The sequence below is a fragment of the Syngnathus leptorhynchus genome, chromosome 3 (assembly GCF_054491065.1).
Source record: "Syngnathus leptorhynchus isolate UIUO chromosome 3, UIUO_Slep, whole genome shotgun sequence".
Classification (NCBI taxonomy): Eukaryota; Metazoa; Chordata; class Actinopteri; order Syngnathiformes; family Syngnathidae; genus Syngnathus; species Syngnathus leptorhynchus.
The window spans coordinates 9,258,316-9,281,568 of NC_141197.1; the positions used below are offsets into that span (position 1 = coordinate 9,258,316).

At 42.9% G+C, this 23,253-nt stretch overlaps 1 protein-coding gene across 2 annotated transcripts; it reads left to right on the top strand.

Moving 5' to 3' along the window:
- Positions 1–363: 363 nt before the first annotated feature.
- Positions 364–22,952, top strand: fn1b (fibronectin 1b). Of its 2 annotated transcripts, XM_085906995.1 has the most exons (46): positions 364–657; positions 2,361–2,486; positions 2,690–2,827; positions 3,120–3,251; positions 3,749–3,886; positions 4,161–4,307; positions 4,375–4,557; positions 5,233–5,415; positions 5,526–5,702; positions 6,543–6,698; positions 6,777–6,905; positions 7,869–8,012; positions 8,340–8,461; positions 8,731–8,899; positions 9,316–9,492; positions 9,575–9,703; positions 9,861–9,950; positions 10,132–10,326; positions 11,032–11,310; positions 11,434–11,697; positions 11,888–11,982; positions 12,342–12,510; positions 12,715–12,801; positions 12,953–13,144; positions 14,002–14,280; positions 15,556–15,747; positions 15,841–15,930; positions 16,106–16,372; positions 16,453–16,569; positions 16,824–16,985; positions 17,059–17,214; positions 17,432–17,548; positions 17,749–18,018; positions 18,115–18,302; positions 18,544–18,631; positions 18,740–18,919; positions 18,999–19,088; positions 19,391–19,579; positions 19,940–20,029; positions 20,275–20,678; positions 20,775–20,913; positions 21,084–21,245; positions 21,475–21,600; positions 21,747–21,853; positions 21,938–22,015; positions 22,436–22,952. In XM_085906995.1, the coding sequence occupies exons 1-46, from the start codon at positions 513–515 to the stop codon at positions 22,511–22,513; spliced, it is 7,335 nt and encodes a 2,444-aa protein (XP_085763121.1). In that variant the 5' UTR covers positions 364–512; the 3' UTR covers positions 22,514–22,952. The 2 variants fall into 2 exon arrangements, with proteins under 2 accessions (XP_085763121.1, XP_085763122.1); XM_085906996.1 differs by lacking the exon at positions 14,002–14,280.
- The last annotated feature ends 301 nt before the right edge of the window (positions 22,953–23,253 follow it).

Below are 23,253 nucleotides of genomic sequence, written 5' to 3' on the forward strand. Positions count from 1 at the left end.
ATGGAATATTTCATATTAACCTGCAATGCTCTCTTTGCAGAATATAACAGTAACTCATTCATTTGCATGACTTTTTCATTTTCGTACAATAACAAAGTGCAAATACTTCATTACAGAACTGTTTTTCTAACATATGTTTTGGTTTTGTACAAGAGTCGAATAAGAACTCTTTTACCAGCGCTTGTCCCCCCCCCCTCTCATATTTTTCAGCACAAGGGAGTGTCAACAGCCTCCCTCTCCAACAATGGAAGCCCCGCTGCCTCCTCCCTCCCTCCCTCGGGCTGACCAGCAGGCTGCATCAAATGTGTGGCCAGCCAACCCTTTAAAAGCGCTGCGCCTGGGTCATCTCAGCCTTGCGCACCAACTGCACGGCAGTGGGTACAACAAAGCCCACTGATACGACCTGAGACTTTCTTTATTTCTTTTTTGTTTTGTCTTTGTCAGTTTATTTCTTTAGAGAGGGAAACTGAGCTTTCTTTTCACTTTTGGTTGTTTTTCTTTTTGTGCGTAAAATGGCTGGTGTCCCACTCACGAGGGTTCTGGTGGTTGTTGCGTGCGTGTGCAGCGCAGTGGTCCAAGGTGTGCCAAAGAATAAACGACAGAGTGGACAATATCAGGTGTATCCTGATTTCCATGACACCGAGGCTGTCAGCACAGGTTTGTGCATGGATTTTTTAGCAACTTCATTTCAGCAACTTTTTTTGTCCTGACTTTAAGTTGCAATTTCAAGTTTATTAATCACTGTTTTAGTGTGTTCTTGTTTTCTGATCTGCATTTATTTTGATTGTGTCTTTGCAACTATGATAATAACGCTGACATTCAATTGATAGCGTTGGGAAAACAATTGCACAGTTGCGCAACAGTGGCTCGCTAGATGTTGACAACTAGAGATTCAGAATGTTACTCTCACAAGATTTTGCCTCACCAGAAATATAAAAGTCGTCCTTATATTGGAATTTGTGCATGCATTTTTTAGCAACTTCATTTCACCAACTTTTTTTGTCCTGACTTTAAGTTGCAATTTTAAGTTTATTAATCACTGTTTTAGTGTGTTCTTGTTTTCTGATCTGCATTTATTTTGACCGTGACTTTGCAACTATGATAATTATGTTGACATTCAATTGACAGTGTTGGGAAAACAATTGCACAGTTGCGCAACAGTGGCTCGCTAGATGTTGACAACTAGAGATTCAGAATGTTACTCTCACAAGATTTGGCCTCACCAGAAATATAAAAGTCGTCCTTATATTGGAATTTGTGCATGCATTTTTTAGCAACTTCATTCCACCAACTTTTTTTGTCCTGACTTTAAGTTGCAATTTTAAGTTTATTAATCACTGTTTTAGTGTGTTCTTGTTTTATGATCTGCATTTATTTTGACCGTGACTTTGCAACTATGATAATTATGTTGACATTCAATTGACAGTGTTGGGAAAACAATTGCACAGTTGCGCAACAGTGCAACAGTGGTTAATTGCACACTCAAAGGCCAAAGGTGAAACTAGTAGTGGAAAAAAACATTCAATCTACCAGTGCCCTGAACTGTCTTAGTTGTTCAAACAAAAGCATACTAGGACATGGACCTATCAACGATATTGAATAAATGTCTTTCCGTCTCCAACTCTGATAATTATGTTGACATTCAATTGACAGTGTTGGGAAAACAATTGCACAGTTGCGCAACAGTGGCTCGCTAGATGTTGACAACTAGAGATTCAGAATGTTACTCTCACAAGATTTGGCCTCACCAGAAATATAAAAGTCGTCCTTATATTGGAATTTGTGCATGCATTTTTTAGCAACTTCATTTCAGCAACTTTTTTTGTCCTGACTTTAAGTTGCAATTTTAAGTTTATTAATCACTGTTTTAGTGTGTTCTTGTTTTATGATCTGCATTTATTTTGACCGTGACTTTGCAACTATGATAATTATGTTGACATTCAATTGACAGTGTTGGGAAAACAATTGCACAGTTGCGCAACAGTGCAACAGTGGTTAATTGCACACTCAAAGGCCAAAGGTGAAACTAGTAGTGGAAAAAAACATTCAATCTACCAGTGCCCTGAACTGTCTTAGTTGTTCAAACAAAAGCATACTAGGACATGGACCTATCAACGACATTGAATAAATGTCTTTCCGTCTGGGTTTGAATATTGGAAAAAAAAAAAAAAACCTCTCAGGATGATGTGCAAATGCAAGACTCTGTGCAAACTTTACCCAAGCTGCAAACTACAATCTCAAAAATGAACCTATTTAGATGGATCCCTTTCTTACAGTATGTGAGAGACTGCATATTTTTGTCTTGACTGCTCATCTAATCATATTGTGACCAGGAAGCATTTTTGTCATCTGTCCTGTAGTTGGCTGCGAGGAAAACGGTCGCTCATTCCGAGTGAACGAGCAGTGGGAGAAACCTTACCGGGGCAGCACGCTCTTATGCACCTGCAATGGAGCACAAGGCATCAAATGTAAAACTAAGCCTGAAGGTCAGTGACATTTTTTTTTATATTATCACACTAATGATCACACATTATAATAGGGAGTCTCAATTTACTCTGAGGTATACGCGGCATTTGACTTGAGCAAGCGCACCGTTTATTCCACTTGTGTGCAAAGCAATTGTCTCACAGGCCAACCCTTCTAAGTACTGTATCATTATTATGTTGTGCTTCCGTTGTACTTTTCTTAGTGGAGGAGTCTTGTTATGATAAGTACAATGACCGGACATACCGGGTTGGTGAAACTTACGAGAGACCAAAGGACGGAATGATGTGGGACTGCACTTGCATCGGATCTGGTCGGGGCAAGATCAGCTGTACCATCGCAAGTGAGTGATGGAGAGTTTGCTTTTTCAGAAAATATCCTTTTTTTTGGTTTTTGCATTTTCTTTTCTGAGAGTACAATGCAGAAATACGTTCCCGATCCACCCCTATTTCAAATGCATACATTTGAATTGATTGGAAGACATTTTTTTTAAAGTGGGAACTGACCGGCTACACCATCAGTGACGTATTATATTATCAAGCAACTCCTCCTTTAACGGAACATCAACACGCACAAGCTGAGTAACAGAAATTTTCTCTACTAGCTGAATGAACCGATGATGTTGTCATTTGTAGATCGTTGCCATGAAGGCGGAAGTTCTTACAAAATCGGTGACACCTGGCAAAGGCCTCATGATACTGCTGACTACATGCTGGAGTGTGTGTGTCTTGGAAATGGCAAGGGAGAGTGGACCTGCAAGCCTGTGGGTGGGTAACGTTACTAAATCAATTGTTACCCTGGTTGGATAGGCCATCTTGCAAAGTGCAGACAGCCACACTCACAAACTCACACCAACTTATGTTTGATGTCACTGTAAATATTTTAGTCCAACTAACAGCACATAGTTCCTCTTTGCTCATCTCACAATTTGCATGCATTTGGTGGAAAATGTGATCGTTTGGATTTTATAGCCAAGTCTCCCAAGCCTAAAATATAAATGTAACTAAATAAAGACATTTAAACATGGATTCAATATTAGCTTGAAAACCAAATAGTACACTACCTGTCCTCACTAGTAATACATTTAAGTGCACCAGAAGACTAATAGTGACACTACTCATGGAAAAACATTACTACTAGTTGGACACTTGTTTTATTAGTGCATGTCATAGTATGAGGACAAAGAGTGTGCTGCTCCACACACATTGAGCATCTTGAATAAATGCTGAAACCATGTTCCATACATGCTCGCTTATCTGCACAGCTGAGCGTTGCTACGACAACAATGCCGCCTCATCGTACGTGGTGGGAGAGACGTGGGAGAAACCCTACCAAGGCTGGATGATGCTGGACTGTACTTGTCTGGGCGAGGGAAATGGCCGTATCACGTGCACCTCAAGGAGTAAGCATGCGCATATTAGTCATGTGAAAATGGGGCTTCAATATGATTCATGAACCAGTTGTTGTGGTTATTGAGCCCTCTAGATGGCACTCTGACTTGCTTTTTCTTGAACCCACATCAGTGCCATCCGGAGGAGTAAAAAAAAACAACAACTGGTTCATGAAGAATACTTGAAGCTTCATTTTCCCATTACTAGCACATACACAGTACACACACATGCACACATTAGTCATGTTTTCATAGCCGGTTCTGAGTACTCTGCCTTTCTGACCAGACCGCTGCAATGACCAAGACACCAAAAGGTCACACCGCATTGGAGACACATGGTCAAAGAATGACGCCAATGGGCACACGCTGCAGTGCTTGTGTTTGGGAAACGGTCGTGGAGAGTGGAAGTGTGAGCGCCACAACGCAGGCCAAGGTGAGAAAGGAAAGCCAACACATTTCACTTTGGCACCACACGTTTCAATGACTTTGGTCTTGAACAGGCACGGGTTCGGTGGTGGTGAGTCCCCTCCATCCTCAACTGCAGCTAGAGATTCCCATTGAAGGAACTTGTCGCACTGACTCTGGAGCCACCTACTACGACGGACAGCGTTGGATCAGGAGCCAGGGTAGCAAGCAGATGCTCTGTACTTGTCTGGGTAATGGAGTCAGCTGTCAGGAGTGGGGTGAGTCAAATTGTCAAGCTTCTCTCCCTCATTCGAGGTTCCAAGAAACCTCTTCAGACAAATTTCTGCTAGGTTAAGAAGTGTTATTCCGTTCATCCATTGAAGAAGGGTTAGGTGCAACTGTACAATCTCTTGACTGCTCCCTAAGTGAAAAAAGTAGCCATAGTGGGATTACCATGATTCAATATGGTACTTCTCAGTATGATGCAATGACTTTTTTTGTTTTTGTTGTTGTTTGAATGAACTTTTCAGTACAACAAATGTGCCTCCAACAAAAGATGATTCGATACATATTTTGATATATTTTAAATTGGAACGGTACTCTTGCATTATTTAAATCACAAAATTATTTTTTTATTCAGATCAGATTTTGTTACTTTCCTAATATTTTGCTGTCAATTAAAAACATTTGACATGACCTGTTTTGGTAACTTGCTCCAATGGAAAAACATTTTTTGAGCAAGGTCATGGGCAGGTTCTATTTTACTTCTCTGACCCTGTCAACGTTTTTTTGTGTTCTCAATGAATCATTCCAAATTCCAGCTGTGGTTACTTTCTTGTTCATCTTTAACTTATAATTGAAGACTAGGAAATGGGAATTGGAGAAAATTAATAGGTTCATGGAATTTCCAAAACCATCAATTGACAGCAAATGGACATTCTTGATTTATCCAGAGGCCCGCAGCCAGGTGTACAGTGGCAACTCCAACGGCCAGCTATGCGTATTCCCATTTGTGTTCATGGGGAAGACCTACTACTCGTGCACCACGGACGGACGCACAGATGGCCAGCTCTGGTGTTCCACCACCTCAGACTATGAGCGAGACCAGCAGTACTCTTATTGTACTGAGAAAAATGGTAAGAAGATGTTTGGACTTATTCAGTTTTAATTTACAGGACAAAATTGAAAGACTGCATGGAAAATGAGAAGTGTGTAATCATTTTTTTTTCCCCCTCCATATGACCAGCCATTGTGGCCACACGAGGAGGCAACTCCAATGGCGCCCTTTGCCACTTTCCCTACCTGTACAGCGGCCGCAACTACACCGACTGCACATCGGATGGCCGTCGTGATAGCATGAAGTGGTGCGGAACCACCTACAACTATGATGCTGATCAACACTTTGGATTCTGCCCCATGGCTGGTGAGTGTGTGAACTCCACTTTGAGAATACTGAAGAATAGAAAAAAAAATTCTGTCAAACTTGCACGTTAAGAGACCGTTGAAATACAAGCAGGATGGCTGTTTTGGAAAAGTGTTTCTTCTTGGGCGTGGTCATATTCACATAGGGTCACACAGTTTAGGATGATAAAAAAAAAACAGAACTTTATTTCATTTGAACATGTTGCAGATGGTTGAAAATGACGTTTTTTTTATCCTCCTCAAAAATTACAGCAGTTAATCACAGGAACATATTGCACTTTCTAAATTACGATGAAACGTAATTCTTTTAAATGGTCAGCAGATGATTTCTCAACTACAGTCAAAATTACATCAGTCATTTGCTCCATGTTAAATTGCAACCTAATTCATTTCCTTGTCCTAAGATCAATCAAAGATGTAATCTGGTAAAAAAACACATCAAAAATTCAAGTTTTTCTATAATTCAAGCCATTTTATTATGATTCAATTCTGTAAATGACAAGAATATCTAATTTTCATGTGTTTTAATTTTCTCCAATTAAAGCCAAAAAGTGCAACTTGACATCGGTGACATATTATTGATTTATTTATTGTCTGATTAAGATGAGGAAATTGCTCAAATTGACCCTTGCAAAGTTTCATATTTGGATTGGGACATCTTAAATGCTCCCATAAAAGAAAGATGGGCACTATTCTGATATGGACTTGTTTTGTTATTGAGAATTTGGCATCCACTACACTGGCCAGATCGGAACTCAAACAGAAGCAAATCAATACCCACAAGCATGTGTGCCAGCAGACTGTGCTAGATTTTGTCCTTATTTGTGTGCCTTTCCCGTAGCCCACGAGGAGGTGTGCACCACTAACGATGGAGTCATGCACCGCGTTGGTGACAAATGGGACAAACGACATGACGTCATGGGGCACATGATGGAGTGCACGTGCCTCGGAAACGGTCGGGGGGAGTGGAATTGTATCGCTCACTCACAACTGCGAGGTGAGAGCCGTCAGATGTCATGAAGCTCGTGTGTTATGTCATCTGTCAACAAGGTGTGTGTCATCTTTGCGTGTCCAGATCAGTGTATTGTGGAGGGCTTGACCTATGATGTCAATCAGGAGTTCTCCAAGCGCCACGACGAGGGCTACATGATGAACTGTACTTGCTATGGGCAGGGACGCGGACGCTGGAAGTGTGATGCTATTGGTAAGTTCTTGGCCTAGTAAGTCACGATGTGTACAAGCCATAAGTTAAAGTCGATATAAAACGAAAATAAATGCCTTCTAAATTTAACATACTACAGAGAAGAATGTTGTAAACAATCCTTCTAAATTTGATTTCATAAAATTGCTGCTTATATGCTTTAAAACCCGGAAAAGTAAGCCATTGTCTCCGCACTCAAACGCTGTGGGTGTATCCGCTGAGAAATAGATGCTACTTTGTCTTCTTATTTCTTATGTCAACACATCCTTTTCATGTTTGATCCACTGGATCATCATGGGACATTCCACACCACAGCGAGAGGTGATAGCTCACAACCTAACAAGCTTCTGAGGCTCCTCTAGGTCCGCAGATGAGCAGAGGGCTCAACTACAATGTCATATTCCCACTTGGGAATTAAAATAACAATACCTCTGTAGTGATAGAAATGGGCCAAATAATAATAACTGAGTCATGCGCAATTGCAAATGTTTTAGCAACATAATACTGCACTTCATACAGTATTCTCGCAACATAGTCTTGACACATGTTTTGTGGAATTATTTTCAAACTTGTATAATGTGTTCAGAAAGAAACATCACTTGACAGGATATTTAATGGCTTGGTTGATATGAACTCTAAATTAGTGTTACTTTGCTGGAGGCCAGGCCATAAAGAATTAGATTGCACATACTAAATTGAATGAAATGAAATGCATTTTCACTAAGTGGATAGTGCGATGAAAATTCTGTCCCCTCACACAACCATTAATGTTAAAACCTGAGGCAACAAAAGTGAGTGCATCCATAAGTGAAAATCAACAATTTTCCTCCCTGACGTCATGTGACTTGTTGCAAGGCCTCTGGCCTCAGGTGTGAATCCTAAGCAGGTGCTCTTAAACTCAAAATATTTTCTATTTTTTGGCTAGTTAAACAACCACAAGCATGTCATTTTCATCTCCTATAACAGATCAGTGTCAAGAGCCACAGACAAGGGCGTTCTATCAAATCGGAGAGTCATGGGACAAAGTCATCCATGGCATCCATTATCGCTGTTATTGCTATGGCAACGGGATTGGAGAAATGAGGTGTGAACCTCAGCAGAATTACCAAGGTGGGAAACATTTCAACTCATGCTCAACCTCATCCACTGCCTCAGTTTAACTTGTGCAATGTCAAACCTTTCACTGTAGCTCTCATTCTAAAATTACACAATAAAATATTTCTGCAAACGTCTGAGCAGCACCAATGAAAAAAAAGATACATGCCAATAAAGGTGGGCAGATAAATAGTGGTGAGCCATAGTACTCAAGTGTTATGTCACACTGTGAGAATGTTTGTGAGCACCAACCCACAGCTACTGTAACACCGTCATGTTAACCTACTGGATGTCGCCTCTAGCTTCTTCTTTCTCTCATCGAGTCTCACTGCAACTTTCCAGGCGGCCATAGGCCAGTTCAGGTCATCATCACGGAGGCGGGCAAACAGCCCGACTCGCACCCCATCCAGTGGAACCCCCCCTCATCTGTTCAGATCACGCAGTACATCCTCAAATGGAAGATTGTGAGTCACCATAACGTCTCCTTGTCTCTCACTGATCTTTTTCCTACTCTGCTCCATTCATGATGTAAGGACTGTAAACATGCCACAAGATTCGGGTCTTCATCTATCCACTGTCTATCTCATTTGTCTTCAGTAAGGTGAATTGAAGTGTAGCCTACCTTAACTGATTTTTTTGCTCCATGTTGAATAAATGCTCAGATGACTTTTGTCTTTAAAGCGTTTTTCAAAAAAATGGTTGTCGCTCATCTCATCTTTTTGCTGTTTCCTAGAAAAATTCTCGTAGCCCCTGGAAGGAGGTGGTCGTTCCCAGTAACCTCAACTCCTACACCATCTCCGGTCTGCGTCCGGGGGTCACCTATGAGGGTCAGCTAATCAGCATCTTGCGCTACGGACAACGTGAGATCACACGTTTCGATTTCACCACCACCCATGGTTCTTGTGAGTAAACCTACAATTTTCCAAATCTTGTCTTCATATCAACTCTCACATTGGACTACCAAAGCTAATTCAAAATGTTGCTGAAGTGAGGCAGTTCATACAAGAATGAGTTTCAGTACTTCTTTCCAAAGACAACAAAATATTTGAAACGTCTCACTCAATGAAGCTGTCTGGAAACATTCTCTAAAATAGTCAACACCATGTTAACTAAGTGACTTCCTGACTAGGGCTATCAAATCTACTACTAGTTGCGCGTAGTAGTGTCACTAGTGCAGCACAACAGTAAGGTTTAATTGTGTGGGTAAAAAGTGGACGCAATTGTTCGAGAAGTGTGTCTTGGTCTTTCTCCTAGTGCACTGAATTGTCCTAACGCAAAGCATACTAGCATACAAAACAATATCCCTTTTCTTCTCAAGTGGAAACCTCAGAGGGAGAAACAAACAAACCTCCGCCACTGGTCGACACCTCCGAATCTGTGACGGAAATCACTTCAAACAGCTTCGTCGTATCCTGGACGTCAGCCTCGGCCACCATCTCCGGCTTTAGGGTGGAGTATGAGCTCAGCGAGGAGGGTGCACAGCGGCAAGTCTTGGGTAAGAAGAAATAACAACGTTGCGCAAATGTACACCCACGCGCAGAGGTGTTCTGGTCGTAACTTTACATTTTCTGTTTCAGATCTTCCTCGAACATCCACTTCTGTCAACATCGGTAACCTCCTACCAGGGCGTAGATACAACGTTAACGTCTACGAGCTTCCGGACGACGGCGATGCCACCCTCATCCTGTCAACATCCCAAACGACAGGTAAGAAGAAGCGCATTTGTTGTATGCAGGTCAACCTTTAAAGTCCAAGATTTGTATTGAAGATGTTCACGCATTATTTTCTCAAGCCCTTGCTGAGCCAAGTACTTTTTTTTTAGAATACGAAATAACTAATAACAAATGGCCTTCATTTCCCCAGCTCCTGACACTCCTGCTCAGCACGCTATCGATGATGTGGGAGAGACCTCAATCCGCATCAGATGGTCCAGACCTCAAGCTCCTATTACTGGTAATCAACTTCATATTGTATTTGTGGTAAACAACAGAACCAGAAGGTTTTCTTGTCATTTTACATGGAATGAAACAAAACATCAAATCAAGGGGAATCTAATGAACACACACTGAAGAATAAATATTTATGGTTAATATATATGTATGGTTGTTGAGTGTCTGCGTCTGTGTGCAATCAGGTTACCGTGTGGTCTACACACCATCCGTGGAGGGCAGCAGCACCGAACTGAACCTGCCCGACTCGGAGACCTCTGTGACCCTGGTTGACCTTCACCCGGGTGTGCTGTACAACATCAGCATCTTTGCTGTGGAGGAGAACCAGGAAAGTGAGCCTGTTTTTGTCCAAGTCCATACGGCTGGATCTTCTCAACCAGGTATGTTTGTCGAATGATGATGTAAGCTCTCGGGATGTGTTTTTTTTACGATTTTTGCACATCGCAACCCCTGCATGACCCTCTGTATGATTCACGGTGGTCTTCTAAAACAGACTTGTGCAAAGACTAGCAGAATGGAATGTGAGCACCACCAACAAGCAAAGAAATGCTATCTATCAGTTCTTATCACAGCCACAGCTGGATTGTTGACTCGTCAGGCTAAAAATGTTTATTCGACTTTCAGAGTAAAACCAGATGCTGTTTTGTTGAAGAACATTTCTCATCTATTGTTTGTTTAATCTGGAACATAAATTGTAATATTTTACTCCAAGGATTTCCAAATGCTGTGTCACAATCGTATACCGTAGACATTTACAGAAAATCATATCAACACTTCAGTTTGTTGATATAAACGGAATATTTTGCACCAGTCCCCCAAAGTACACTTAAAATATAAAGTCACATCATTTTGCTAGATTTACTAAACTTTGCCTGTAATTGTCGTATTAGTAGAGTACATCAATGTTGTCTTACTAGTGAGGACAAGGTTACTAGTACATAGACCTTAAGCTGGGTATCTCATAAATGCTTGCTTGATATCTTTACATACAGTATAATTATAATGAATCTGTAGAGATCTATCGACTTAAGGTGATATTTTTTCTTTTTGTCAATTCATTTGTCTTGATTGATTTTGTGCCACAGAGGAGGTGGCAGCCCCCACCGACTTGCAGTTTTATGAGGTCACCGATGTGAAGATCACCATCACATGGAATGGACCACCCAGCGAGGTGACGGGTTACAGGGTGACCTTTTCCCCCGTTGGGCCCGACGGCACCGAGATCAGACCCCTCCAGTTGCCGGTGTCGCCCAACGCCTATGCTGACATCACCCACCTGCAGCCAGGCACTCTGTACCGCTTCTACGTCTATGCCATTAACGGGGGTGTGGAGAGCGAGCCACTGATGGGAGAGATGTTTACCAGTATGTGTTGTTCTTTGTGGGGTTGAATATTTGGGAATTTTCATAGTTGGTATGATTCAAAAGGAATGAACAGAAATTTGCAGGAATGAACGGGAATAAAGCCGACATTCGCTTTGCCTCCAGAACCAGATGCTCCCACCAGCGTGCAGTTCACCGACATCGGTCCAGACAGCGCTCTGGTGAATTGGGAAGCTCCCCGTGCCTCAGTATCTGGCTATCGTCTCTTCTTGAGTATCCAGGGCTCCAGTCCCGTTGAGAAGCGAATCCCCGGTGATGTCACCCAATACACGCTGAGGAATTTGCGTCCTGAAACCGATTATACTGCTACTCTGCACTCTGAGCTGAACAGTGTGCTTAGTGAGCCCATTACGACGCTTTTCACCACAGGTGAGCGAGGTCTCGAGGTTGGCCTCAAGATGAGAGATTTCGAGTGTTACATCATTCGTTAGAACGCTTATCTCCTTTGGTGCATTTGACTTAATGCTGATCAGGCTTCTGGATGAACATTTGCACCCACTTAAAGTCAAATAAACTGGTTGAAATTGTCATATGATATTATTCTGTCCTTGTTTTCCAGCTCCCCAGATGGGAAATGCACCTGCGTTCAGCACAGAGGTCACCGATACCTCCATCATCATCTCCTGGATACCCGTCCGCAGGTTTAGCTACAAGGTAGCAGTCACAACAAGCTCGCCACATAAAAATGAATCACTTTCTAAATGTTATGCGTATCTCTGCATGTTACCTGTACAAAAAAGATACCTTTTGGTTTGGGATCGATCTTGAATTTTACTATGCAACATCTTATCGGGAGCAGGGTATTGTGCAAAACATTGCAGAGTGGGCTTAGAGCGTTTGGAACAGGTCAAATGAAGTTCATCCTGAAATTTCACCCAAGAGCCCAGTGTCCCGTACTTTTCGACAGAAGCTTAGATTCAATCTTTACGACAGGCTCAGCATTATGATGTAATGTCTTTGCGGTCGACAGTAATGTGTGCTTTTCTCATTGAGTGATCTGATCTTCTTTCCAGCTGTCTGTGCTCCCCAGCCAGCAAGGAGAATCTCCAAAACACAAGACCTCTGACACTGGGCGCCTTTATGTAAGCGGTTTGATTCCCGGAACTCAGTACACATACAGTGTTCAGCCCATCTTCAATGGACGCCCTCGTGGAAGTGCCATCACCCGCAACGTTGTCACCTGTGAGTAACTCTCAAAACACTTTTACTGACCAGAAGCACTCGGGGATGCAAGTCCAAGGCATGCGAATACACACGATGAATCATGGTAACTGATTTTGCGTTTTTATATAGCGAGTCGGAACAGAAACTTAATTTTGCTCCAAACTGTCTCAGGCCCGTTTGGATGATTGTTATGCATTTGCTTTTACCGCGGTCTCCCTGCAGCTTTGTCTCCTCCCACTGACCTGAGAGTCCAGTCCAACTCTGACACAGGAGATCTCGCTGTCCACTGGATGGCCTCCAAAACACCAGGTAAATATTGACCGGGCTGCCCGGAGCCCACCGAGTCTAGACATTGACCTCTGAAAAACACCTCTTCCCGGTACATCTTTTCGACTTCTCACAGTGACTCATACATAAATGAGCAAAATCTGACGTCCTTTCCCACCCCCTCACCCTGCAGACATCACCGGCTACAGAGTATCCAGCACGCCCACCAGTGGACAGAAAGGAAACAGCATCGAGGAATTTGTGAGGGCTGATCAAACCTCATGTGTGCTGGAGAACCTCAATCTTGGGGTGGAATACAACATTAGCGTGTTCACCGTCAAGGAGCATTTGGAAAGTCTGCCCGTGTCCACTATTATCACTCCAGGTAAGTGCAAATGGAAAAGGTATTGACACATGCTGAATGAAGACTACACTCTAGTGCAGAGTAAAAAGTGTGGGAAATAAGAGAAAAAAGCTGAGTGAGATAGTGGAAGACACGTATTGTCTTTGTTCCCCACGTCCGTCAGTTTTCACCAGGGCTAGAGTTTCATACTGGAGCTATTTGCAAAGTAAAAAAAAATATTGGAGAGAGTTTGCTCAGCAGATATGTGGCTTGTTGTTTGTGTGTAAGTGTGTGTGTGTTTAAAATGCAGGAAGTAAAAATAAAAAGTGGTCAGAAAAACACATAATCAAGTAGGTGCAGATTTCCGAAAAAAAAAACACTTTTGTATTCAAACCTTATTGTTTCGAGCAAGTTATACTCGCATCATGAGCTTAAACCCCAAGGATATTTTCTCCTTCTTTATGATCACACATTCCACCAATGCAAAGTACTCCTCTCATCGAAATTGCGGTTTTCAATTCTGAAAAGATTCAAAAATAAGATATTCTTTTATTTATACCACTCGGGGAGATTTTTCTCTACTGCCCCAAAAAATCTGACAAAATTCTTGTTGATTATTGTGTGTGACACTGCACTATTAAATGTCATGTGTTGTTGAATTCAGCCTACTCCATTATAACCTGCTGGGGTCTTTGGCTAACATTTGCATGAACATCTTGTGTGTCATAATCATATCAGTGGCGCATGCCCTCAACTGTTGATTTGCTGTCACATTTCAATGTTGACTGAATCGCTCCTGGCACTGAATGTTGAATTCATTGAATTAATCTATGTACGGTAATTATTGTCTATGTCTTTCTCATGTTGCTTGCGCTTTGCACCTGGCCTAACCCTTCTAGACATACCTCCACCGAGACATATTCGCTTTGTCGACATTACTGACACCACCATTGGCCTGCGCTGGATCCCACTGAACTATTCGACCATAACGGGTTACCGGATAACGGTAGCGACGGCGGGCGAGAACTTGCCCATTTTTCAAGATATGGTGGACGCATCAGCTGGTTATTACACGCTTCGTGGTTTGGAGCCCGGCGTGGACTATGACATCAGTATCGTCACAGTTACGGAAGAGGGGGAAAGCGAGCCAACCACACACACAAAGCAAACTCAAGCGGGTGAATTTCAGATTTCTATTTATGTGTGAGGAGAACGACACCATTGATTTGAGACAATTCTAGCTTTCTTATTTTGTACATGGGTTATTCCAGAATCGGAGGGACCACTTTATTTAAGAAGAAAAAAAAGTTGCCATAAAAAGGGAATTTTTTTGATTCGTTCAGCTCGACCATCAAAAGACGAGATACAGTATTATTTATTGATTGCTAAATAAATCAACAATTAAAAATAGTACATTTAATTTGAATCCTGAAAAGGTTTTAGGAAGCGTGTATGGCGAGAGACACAACTTCAGAGGATAATTACTACTATCGTACTGAAAATATGTCTGTGAGAAAACAAGAAGCTTAAACAAGGAAGACATCAACACAGTCATACTCCCAAAATATGATTTAAGGTAATTTGTAACTTTGATTTTGAGCAAGTTGGTCATCAGGAGAGATTAAAAAAAAAAACTTTGTAAGGTGTCACGGTTCTCAAGAGGGTTTTGGTATTTTAGATGACATTTAGAAATCCCTTTTCTAAATTTAGTTTCGGGAAAAATACAATTTATACAGCAAGTGCATGTTTCTGTATTTTGTTTGTGGGTTATGTCCTCCAATTCTGGAATGATACATATACTAAACAGTGGTACCATGACTTATGAATTTATACCATTTGTTCCATGACCATCCTCATAACGGCAGTCACTAGTAGCTTAAATTTTGATATGCACAATAGAACCCGATAGTAAACATAGGGTAATACCGCAATCCAATGGAATGTAAGAAAATGAAGACAGCACATTTTCAATCAAAGTGGTATGTGGTTGAAAACTTGTAATTCTCTTTTTCGTATGTCTAGTTTTGCAGCAGACGTCAATTGGCATTGGCAATAAACAGCTTGAAGCAAGCACACTCGGCTTCTTTTTTTGCAGAACTGTTCGCCATCTGCCAAACTGCACACACACACACACACACACACACACACACACACACACACACACACACACACACACACACACACACACACACACACACACACATCAAGGAGGGGAAAATAGAAAAAGCAAAAAGACATTTGTCAAAATACCTCCACAAGAGATGGACAATGTGAGTACAAAACGATATTTACAAATACTTCCACACTGAGTCTGCACACAAACCAAATATGTCGACCTTGCGATGAACAGAAAAGTCATAAGTCAAGGTACCACTCCAAAAGCAAAGTATTGTTGGTCTCCTGTTGTTTTGCTTTCTACATGAGATCAAGCTGTTATTCCCTCATCTCCTCAGTGATTCCAGCTCCAACCAACTTGCAGTTCGGAGGTGTAGGCCCTGACCACATCAGGGTCACATGGACAGTCCCACACGTTGCCACTCCGAGCGACATTTCTCGCTTTGTCATCCGCTACAGCCCTGTGACTGACGACCGCGATTTTAAGGAGGTCAACGTGGGCGGAGCCTCCAACACCTTCTTGCTGGAGAGTAAGGCCCACAACACAGCAAGCGACAACTATAGAGCCGTTGTTTTGAGTTGCAAGCCATTCTTACGAATTGTCTGCCTTCCTATTTGTACAGACTTGCTTCCTGACACAGAATATCGCATTAGTGTGGTGTACATTTATGGAGAGCGAGAAAGCAACCCTGCCACAGCGACACAAAGGACAGGTGAGTGAGACAAAAGTTGTATCACTAGTCAGGACAAATAGTATCCTCCTACATGTTGGTTAGTCTTTTGAGCCCAATGAAACCTTTCGAGTTTGTTGCCACCCACGGAACGCCTACAACGCCCTGAAATGTGTCACCTCGAGATTGTATAATATGTATACTTTTTCCTTTCTAGCTGTGGATTCCCCAACTGCTTTGGACTTTTCTGACATCCAAACCAACTCCTTTACCATTAACTGGCGGGCTCCATCCGCTAGCATCACGGGTTACCGGATTCGCCATCAGAAGACAAGTGGTGGGCGCACCAAGGATGAGAGACTTCCCCCTAGCAGGACTTATTACACTCTGACCGGGCTGACTCCTGAGACCGAGTACCTCATCGATGTGTACGCTGTCAAAGGCAACCAGGAGAGCCAACCGGTGACGGGCACACAGGCCACCAGTGAGTGGCTTGCATACTTATGGTGTCATCTTTCTCATTTGTTTGTATTGAAACTTAATGAATCTTTTCCACATCTCCAGTTTCTGATGCTCCCACTGACCTGGAAGTGGTGTCGTCTTCGGCCACAAGCATCACCATTCGATGGGATGCTCCCTCTGTTGCCGTCAATCAATACCGGATCACTTACAGAAGCACAGGTATGGTTTCTTCTACAATTGTCATTTTTACCCAGTAAATACTCCTCAAATTTTAGTGATCAATAGTTTGAAAAAAATCCAGGACATTTTCCTTGAAAGTGGGGTATTTTGAAAATATTCTTAACTGGAAAGTTGCCATAGAGATTGTGGCAATATCCCTATTAAGAGCTAACTTTTAATTTGGTGAATGAAAGGTTTTTATCTTTGAAATGTTGTATCCATAATTAAAAGTGGGGTCTTCTGTCTATTTCCAGGTGGGGGAGCTCCTCAAGAATTCACCATCCCTGGTACTCAGACCACAGCCACCATCACCGATCTGCAGCCGGGTAGCGACTACACCATCACGGTTTATGCTGTTACCGGAAGAGGGGATAACCCCGCCTCCAACACCCCGGTCTACATCACACATAAGACTGGTAAAGGAAATCGAAAGAGAAAAATATATTTAACTCGGAACTATGAGTGGCTGAAATGTAATTTGTTCTTTAGATATTGAGCCGCCCACTAGCATGGATGTGACTGATGTGAGCGACAATGCAATCACAGTACGCTGGTCTCCTGCTCGGGGGCCCATCACAGGCTATAGAGTCACTGGCACACCTAAAAATGGCCTTGGACCATCCTACTCAAGGGACGTGTCTCCCGGTAAGAACCAGTTGGATGACAAGTCATGGGACACATGGGTTAGATTAGGCCAAATTCCTTCTGAATGTTAATTTGATCAAATCTAAAATCAGAGATTAACCTGAGCCTAAACCTGAGTCGTGTCCTGATACTCTGGTCCATATTTTACGTGGGCATGTAGTAACAAGTTTTGTCTCTTCTTTTTCCAAACGTGCTGTGTTCCTTTTTTGCTTTCCAGCTGAAACTGAGATGACCCTCACAGGCCTGATGCCAACTGTTGAGTACGTTGTGAGCGTCTCTGCCCTGGGCACTGATGGCCAGCCTTCCTCTGCAGTGGTGGAAAACGCCATCACAGGTCTGCTTTTTATCTTATCTAGGAAAATTGAGAGGATTAAATGAGAACTCTTAGATACTAAACTCACGTGGAATCACTCAAGTGATCAAACTTTGACAAAGCTTCTGTAAATTGGATGGTTCAAGCTTCCCTCGCTCCTCAATAAACTTCAACATAGTTCATTTCCATGGATTTACTTTCTTTTCACCTTTTCCCCGCAGCGATGGATCGTCCAAAGGATCTGACCTTCTCTGACATCGATGACAACTCCATGCGCATCGCTTGGGACAGTCCAGAGGGCGCAGTCACATCCTACCGCGTTCTCTACTCCAGCCCCGAAGATGGCGAGAGGGAGCTGCGTCCGTCACCCAGAGGCGATCAGGATAGCGTGGCCATAAAAGGCCTTCGGGCTGGAACCGAGTACACTGTCAAAGTCATTGCTCTCCATGGCCGCACACCCAGCACACCATTGGTGGGAACACAAGCCACAGGTAGACACAACTTTGCTGACGCATGTTCTTGACTAAGAATGAAGAGGGCTGGAATTGCTCATGCATTTGCTCCTTCTTTGTGTTCGTCTGTCTCAGTCATCCCCGCTCCCACCAACCTGCTCATCTCAGAGGTGGAGCCCACTTCCTTCGCCGCGTCGTGGCAGGCACCTAACGCACGGCTGTCGGGATACCGTGTGGTTGTCAACCCCGAGAACCTCAACATTCCTGCCAAGGAACTTAATGTTTCTCCTGACACAACACGCGTGATCATACCCGGCCTTATGGTAAAAATTGAACACTAGATTTTTTATTTTATTAACTTGCCTTTGATCATGTTCTGTTCTCTGTTTTTTTCTGCCCAAGATATCAATCAATCAATCAATCAATCAATCAATCAATCAATTTGTCAAGCTAACCACTGTTTTTATCTCACAGCTACACCCACTGAGGGTTTTTTTTTCCAAGTAAAGCACAGACACCATGAACAAAGCATTTGTACATCTTTATCTTATACTTGTACCACAGGAAGCCACTAGATACCACGTCCATGTCTATGCTCTGAAGAACTCTGTCAGCAGCAGACCACTGGACGGAGAGACAACCACACTGGAAGGTAATCAGCACCTTCTATTTGAACAAATTGTGTGTGGTTGACATACAGTTGTGAAATGTAGTGACCAACAAGTAGTGGCCCGTAAATAGATCTTCCTTTCCCATGCAGATGTAAGTCCACCTAAGCGTGTGCGTATCATGGATGTGGGGGACAGCTCTTTCACCCTCAGCTGGCGCGCGAAGGTGGAAACCATTACCGGTTTCCTCCTTGAGGCCACGCCTCAGGGTAGCTCCCGTCCCACTGTCACCAAGACCATCCCAGCAGATGTATACACATACACCGTCAAAGGTAGACCACAAAAAAAAAGAAACATTTCAGAGGAAATCATATTTGCCATTGCTCACTGTGCGCTGATGTGTTTTTGAAGGTCTCAAGCCAGGCACCACATATTCCATTAACCTGTACACTCTGAACGGCAACACAAGGAGCGCCCCGAATACACTTACTGTCCAAACAGGTACTGTGTGTGTATTTATATGCATTTCTGCACCAATATGTTGATATGATTCAAGTTAACTAGCAGCATGTTGAAAGTTATAAATTGTGTTTGTAGTTGCTTAAAAAAGCCAAAGAATGGCAGCGGAGAAAAGATTCCATAAAAAATGAAAATCAAACCACTTTGTAACATTGTATAGCATATAAAAGTACACGTTAACAGCTTCAGGCCCAAATTTGGGAGCCCGTCTAAGATGAGACATCAAATTGTTGTCTGAGGAGCATGACCATTCCCATGATTCACAATAATATTTTTCTCTGTAGCTAAACCGGTCGTCCAAGCTCCCACCAACCTTCAAGTGACATCTTTGAACCCCACCGATATCTCCTTCACCTGGCAACCTCCAGCCACGCCCATCACAGGTTACTACATCACCTACGGGGAACCCAGAGCCACTCCACAGGAGCTGAAGCCACGTCCCCACGCTGGACAGAACTACGCCACCATATCTGGTAGGCTTTTGCTCCACATAATCTTCTGGGCTCTTTGGTCAATATTTTTCTTTTTAACAATTTTAACTAGATTAATCCAAATGTAATGAAACCATCCAAGATTGTGAATTTTTGTCTTATTTTGTCATCTCGAACTTAAGCCCTTTAATTGAATCAATATGTGTATTGTATATGCTTGCTAGGCAGTATAGGACGAGGAATGAACATAAAACAAATTTTCAAAACTTTTTTAGAACCTGCACACTGTGCAAACAAAACTACGACTTGAAAGATTAATGATGACCAGAACTATCCATCCATTATGTAAAAAATAAATAAAAACTTAAATATTGAAATGTTTTTCGGTACTTCTCTGATCAGGCCTGAAACCAGCCACAGAGTACATCATCAAGATTGTTGCCATTCAGAACACACAGAGGAGCCCTCCACTTGTGGGACGAATCAGGACTCGTAAGTGTTCCAACACTTTTGACTTTTTAGATTGTATTTGCTGTGCTTCTTTATTTCTCATCAAATACAAGTCATTACGTCATGAGAGTTCATATAAAATGCAAACGTACTTCAACTATACTCACAACTATGCATTCTGTTCTGGATGAAAGAAAAGTTGAAGCCACTGTAACATGACAGAGAGTTTGAACCTTTCACACATGGAATCGCACTTTTTCAATCACAACTTGATCTCCCTCATCCAGAACCTGACTCCTTGCTCCCTGTCCCGCAACCCCATCGCCCTGGAGGTACCACTGATCTGGACAATAGAGTTCAGCTAGTGGGCAACAATAACCAGGATGGTCTCGGAGGTCAGAGCCAGCATGTGGAGTATACTGAGTACAACAACAACAACCGGCCCACCCCGCAGACCCCGTACGGCCAAGTTCAAGAGCCCCTAGTTTTTGTGCCCCTCCCTGACGTCGGTGGCCTGCGCAAGCCCTACGTGAAGCTCAATGTGCCCTATGGCACCATCTTTGCCAACGAGACAGGTCTCCCGCAGGAGGCTCAAACAAGGACTTCCATTTCCTGGAACCCGCACAGTCAGAGCAACGCGTACTTGGTCTCCTGCAATCCAGTAACACATTTGGATGAGAAAATGTTCCAGGTAAGTGCGGCGATGGAAAGCCATTTGAGCAACGATTTGATATCGTGATGAACTTTGAATTTCAATGCAATTTCATTTTTCGACGCTTCCGTCTAGGTGCGCTTACCAGGCTCCGCCACGACCGCCACGCTGATCGGCCTCACCCCTGGGGCTGACTACAACGTGATTGTGGAGGCTCTGAAGGGAGCGCTCAAACACAAGGTCCTTGAGCAGCTTGTCACCGCTGAAAACACCAGTGAGTCCCAAACAGTTTCATTCTTTACATTCAACATGTCACAAAATGGCCTCCATTTGCAAAATATTAGCAATGCTTTAAATCTCTCATAAGAAAAACGAATTGGGATTACTGTATTCTTTACACATCTCGTCTATGTTACGTGACTTTGTCATCTTCCTTCCCGCCAGTCCAAGAGGGAGTTCCTCCGACAGACGACGCCTGCTACGACACGTTCACCGCAAACTACCACGATGTCGGCACTCAGTGGGAACGCATGTCGGAGACGGGCTTCAAGCTGTGGTGCACGTGTCTGGGCCTCGGAAGGGGACACTTCAGATGTGACTCCTCCAGTATGTTTCGACCTTCATACGACAGAAGTGTGCTTCTTACAAAATGTTAGGGGGAAAAAGGAAAAGTTTAGCAAAGGTCAACTTAGGTGAACTTAAAGTGCATTTTCAGTTCATCTTGAAATTTCACACTGAAGCTCAATATTTCTTACCTTGGGAGTGTTTTACATGCAAGTGTTTTTCGAGACAAATTGTGTATTTCACTTGGATCTTTTATGGTGTTGTTCTTTAGAGTGGTGCCATGACAGCGGGCAAAATTACCGCGTCGGAGACAAGTGGGACCGCCAGGCCGAGAACAATCACTTGATGAGCTGCACTTGCCTGGGCAATGGCAAAGGAGAGTTCAAGTGTGAACCACGTAAGGCTCCGATACATTCATTTGTGGTCGTCAAATTGCAGCCTGCAAACTCTTAAATCATAAATGATAATGTAACCCGCATATTTGCGCGAGAGCCAAAACTCTAATATTACAATGTTGCTTTGGAACCATCTGTTGATTCACAGATGAATCAGTGTGCTACGATGAAGGCAAAACATTCCAAGTGGGCAACCAGTGGCAGAAAGAGTACCTGGGCGCCATTTGCACCTGCACATGCTACGGCGGACAGCAGGTATAGTACCAAGTGGTGGTCTTTGTTTAAACACCGGTCAGGTCAAGTATGTATGATGGTTCCTTTTTTTTTTTATATGAACAGGGCTGGCGATGCGAGAACTGTCGCAAACCGGCATCAGACGCCGACGCCAGTGTGGTGCAACCTGTTCAATACGGCAAGGTGAGTCTTCTTATCCATCTTGAGCTCCACTACTACTAGTATGTACAGTCTTTGCCGTCACTAGTAAGACAATTCAGCACACTAGTGATCACTTGTGAATAACGGTGTCTATGGCAAGCCATTTGATTTGGCTGGTACTACTGTAGTAAGGTTCAGCAGGTCACTAGTGCATGACAAATGGTGGTGTTACTCATGCAGCACAATAGTTTACTCGTAAGGTTAAGGTATGTACTAGTGCCAATTGTTGATTAAAAAAAACAACTTACTAGTAAGATATGATCACAACTACTAATCTTATTTCCAGTCCCTTTTACTCATACTGGTAAAACTAAAGTTGTTCCAAAAACATATTAGATTGTGCTACTGGTGTCCCTAATGTTTATGTCCTTTTGCTCAACTCTTCCTTCCCTCTCCTTCCAGAACATTCACTGCCCCATTGAATGTCTCCGACCCGGCCTTCTGGCAGACACGCTGGCGGTCCGGGATCCTCGGGAGTGAGAGAACCGCCCGTCGAAGCGACCGCTTTGCTTCCTTATTGTCTGATTACTGCACTGCCCGAATCCAGAGATGTCTGCCGTGGCGCAAACGGCCTTAATCGTGTTCTGACACATGCTCATCCAAAGTTAAACTGCACTTCTGTCTGATCAACATGATCCCTTCACTCATGACCATTTCTAACTTGGCTCTATTTAGAGGAACTCCCGTTACACTATTTTTGTAACTCAATGTGTGTTTCAGGCATAGTTTTGTTTCAAAGCATTCCGCTACTGCTGGCAAGAGGGGTCACTGTCTCTTACTAATTTATCCCTTTAATTTCTGTGTGTGAATGTGAGTGGAATTGTCGCTGTTCTATTTTTGTATCTTGTCCATGCCAAAGTTGTTTCTACTCGACAGAAAGTCTCTTATTGTAATAAAGTTGGAAAGATCCAAGATCAAACCGACGTAGTCTGTCCCAGTTACGTGTGGTGAGGTTCATGACTGGGGAGGCAATGATGTCAAGTGATGTGCATTTCAGTTCTTTTAAGTGAACTGCATCTTTAGAATCAGTTCACAAAAGATTCGTTCAAATGAATCGTTCAACAAATCGTCCCCCCCCCCCCACATACACACGCACGCTGATCCGTTTTTTTTTTTTTTTTACTTTAATAACACACACAACTAAGCAATACACCAGACAAAAAACAATCAAGTAAACGCACGGTAATGTCGACAACGGTAACACAGCTTAAATGAAAGTG

Excerpts from the sequence above, each read along its gene's own strand:
- fn1b (XM_085906995.1), top strand. The coding sequence starts at position 513 with ATGGCTGGTGTCCCACTCACGAGGGTTCTGGTGGTTGTTGCGTGCGTG. Across the intron at positions 9,704-9,860 it reads GTCAACATCCCAAACGACAG|CTCCTGACACTCCTGCTCAG; the intron begins GTAAGAAGAAGC and ends TCATTTCCCCAG. Across the intron at positions 17,215-17,431 it reads CTCAAGGGACGTGTCTCCCG|CTGAAACTGAGATGACCCTC; the intron begins GTAAGAACCAGT and ends TTTGCTTTCCAG.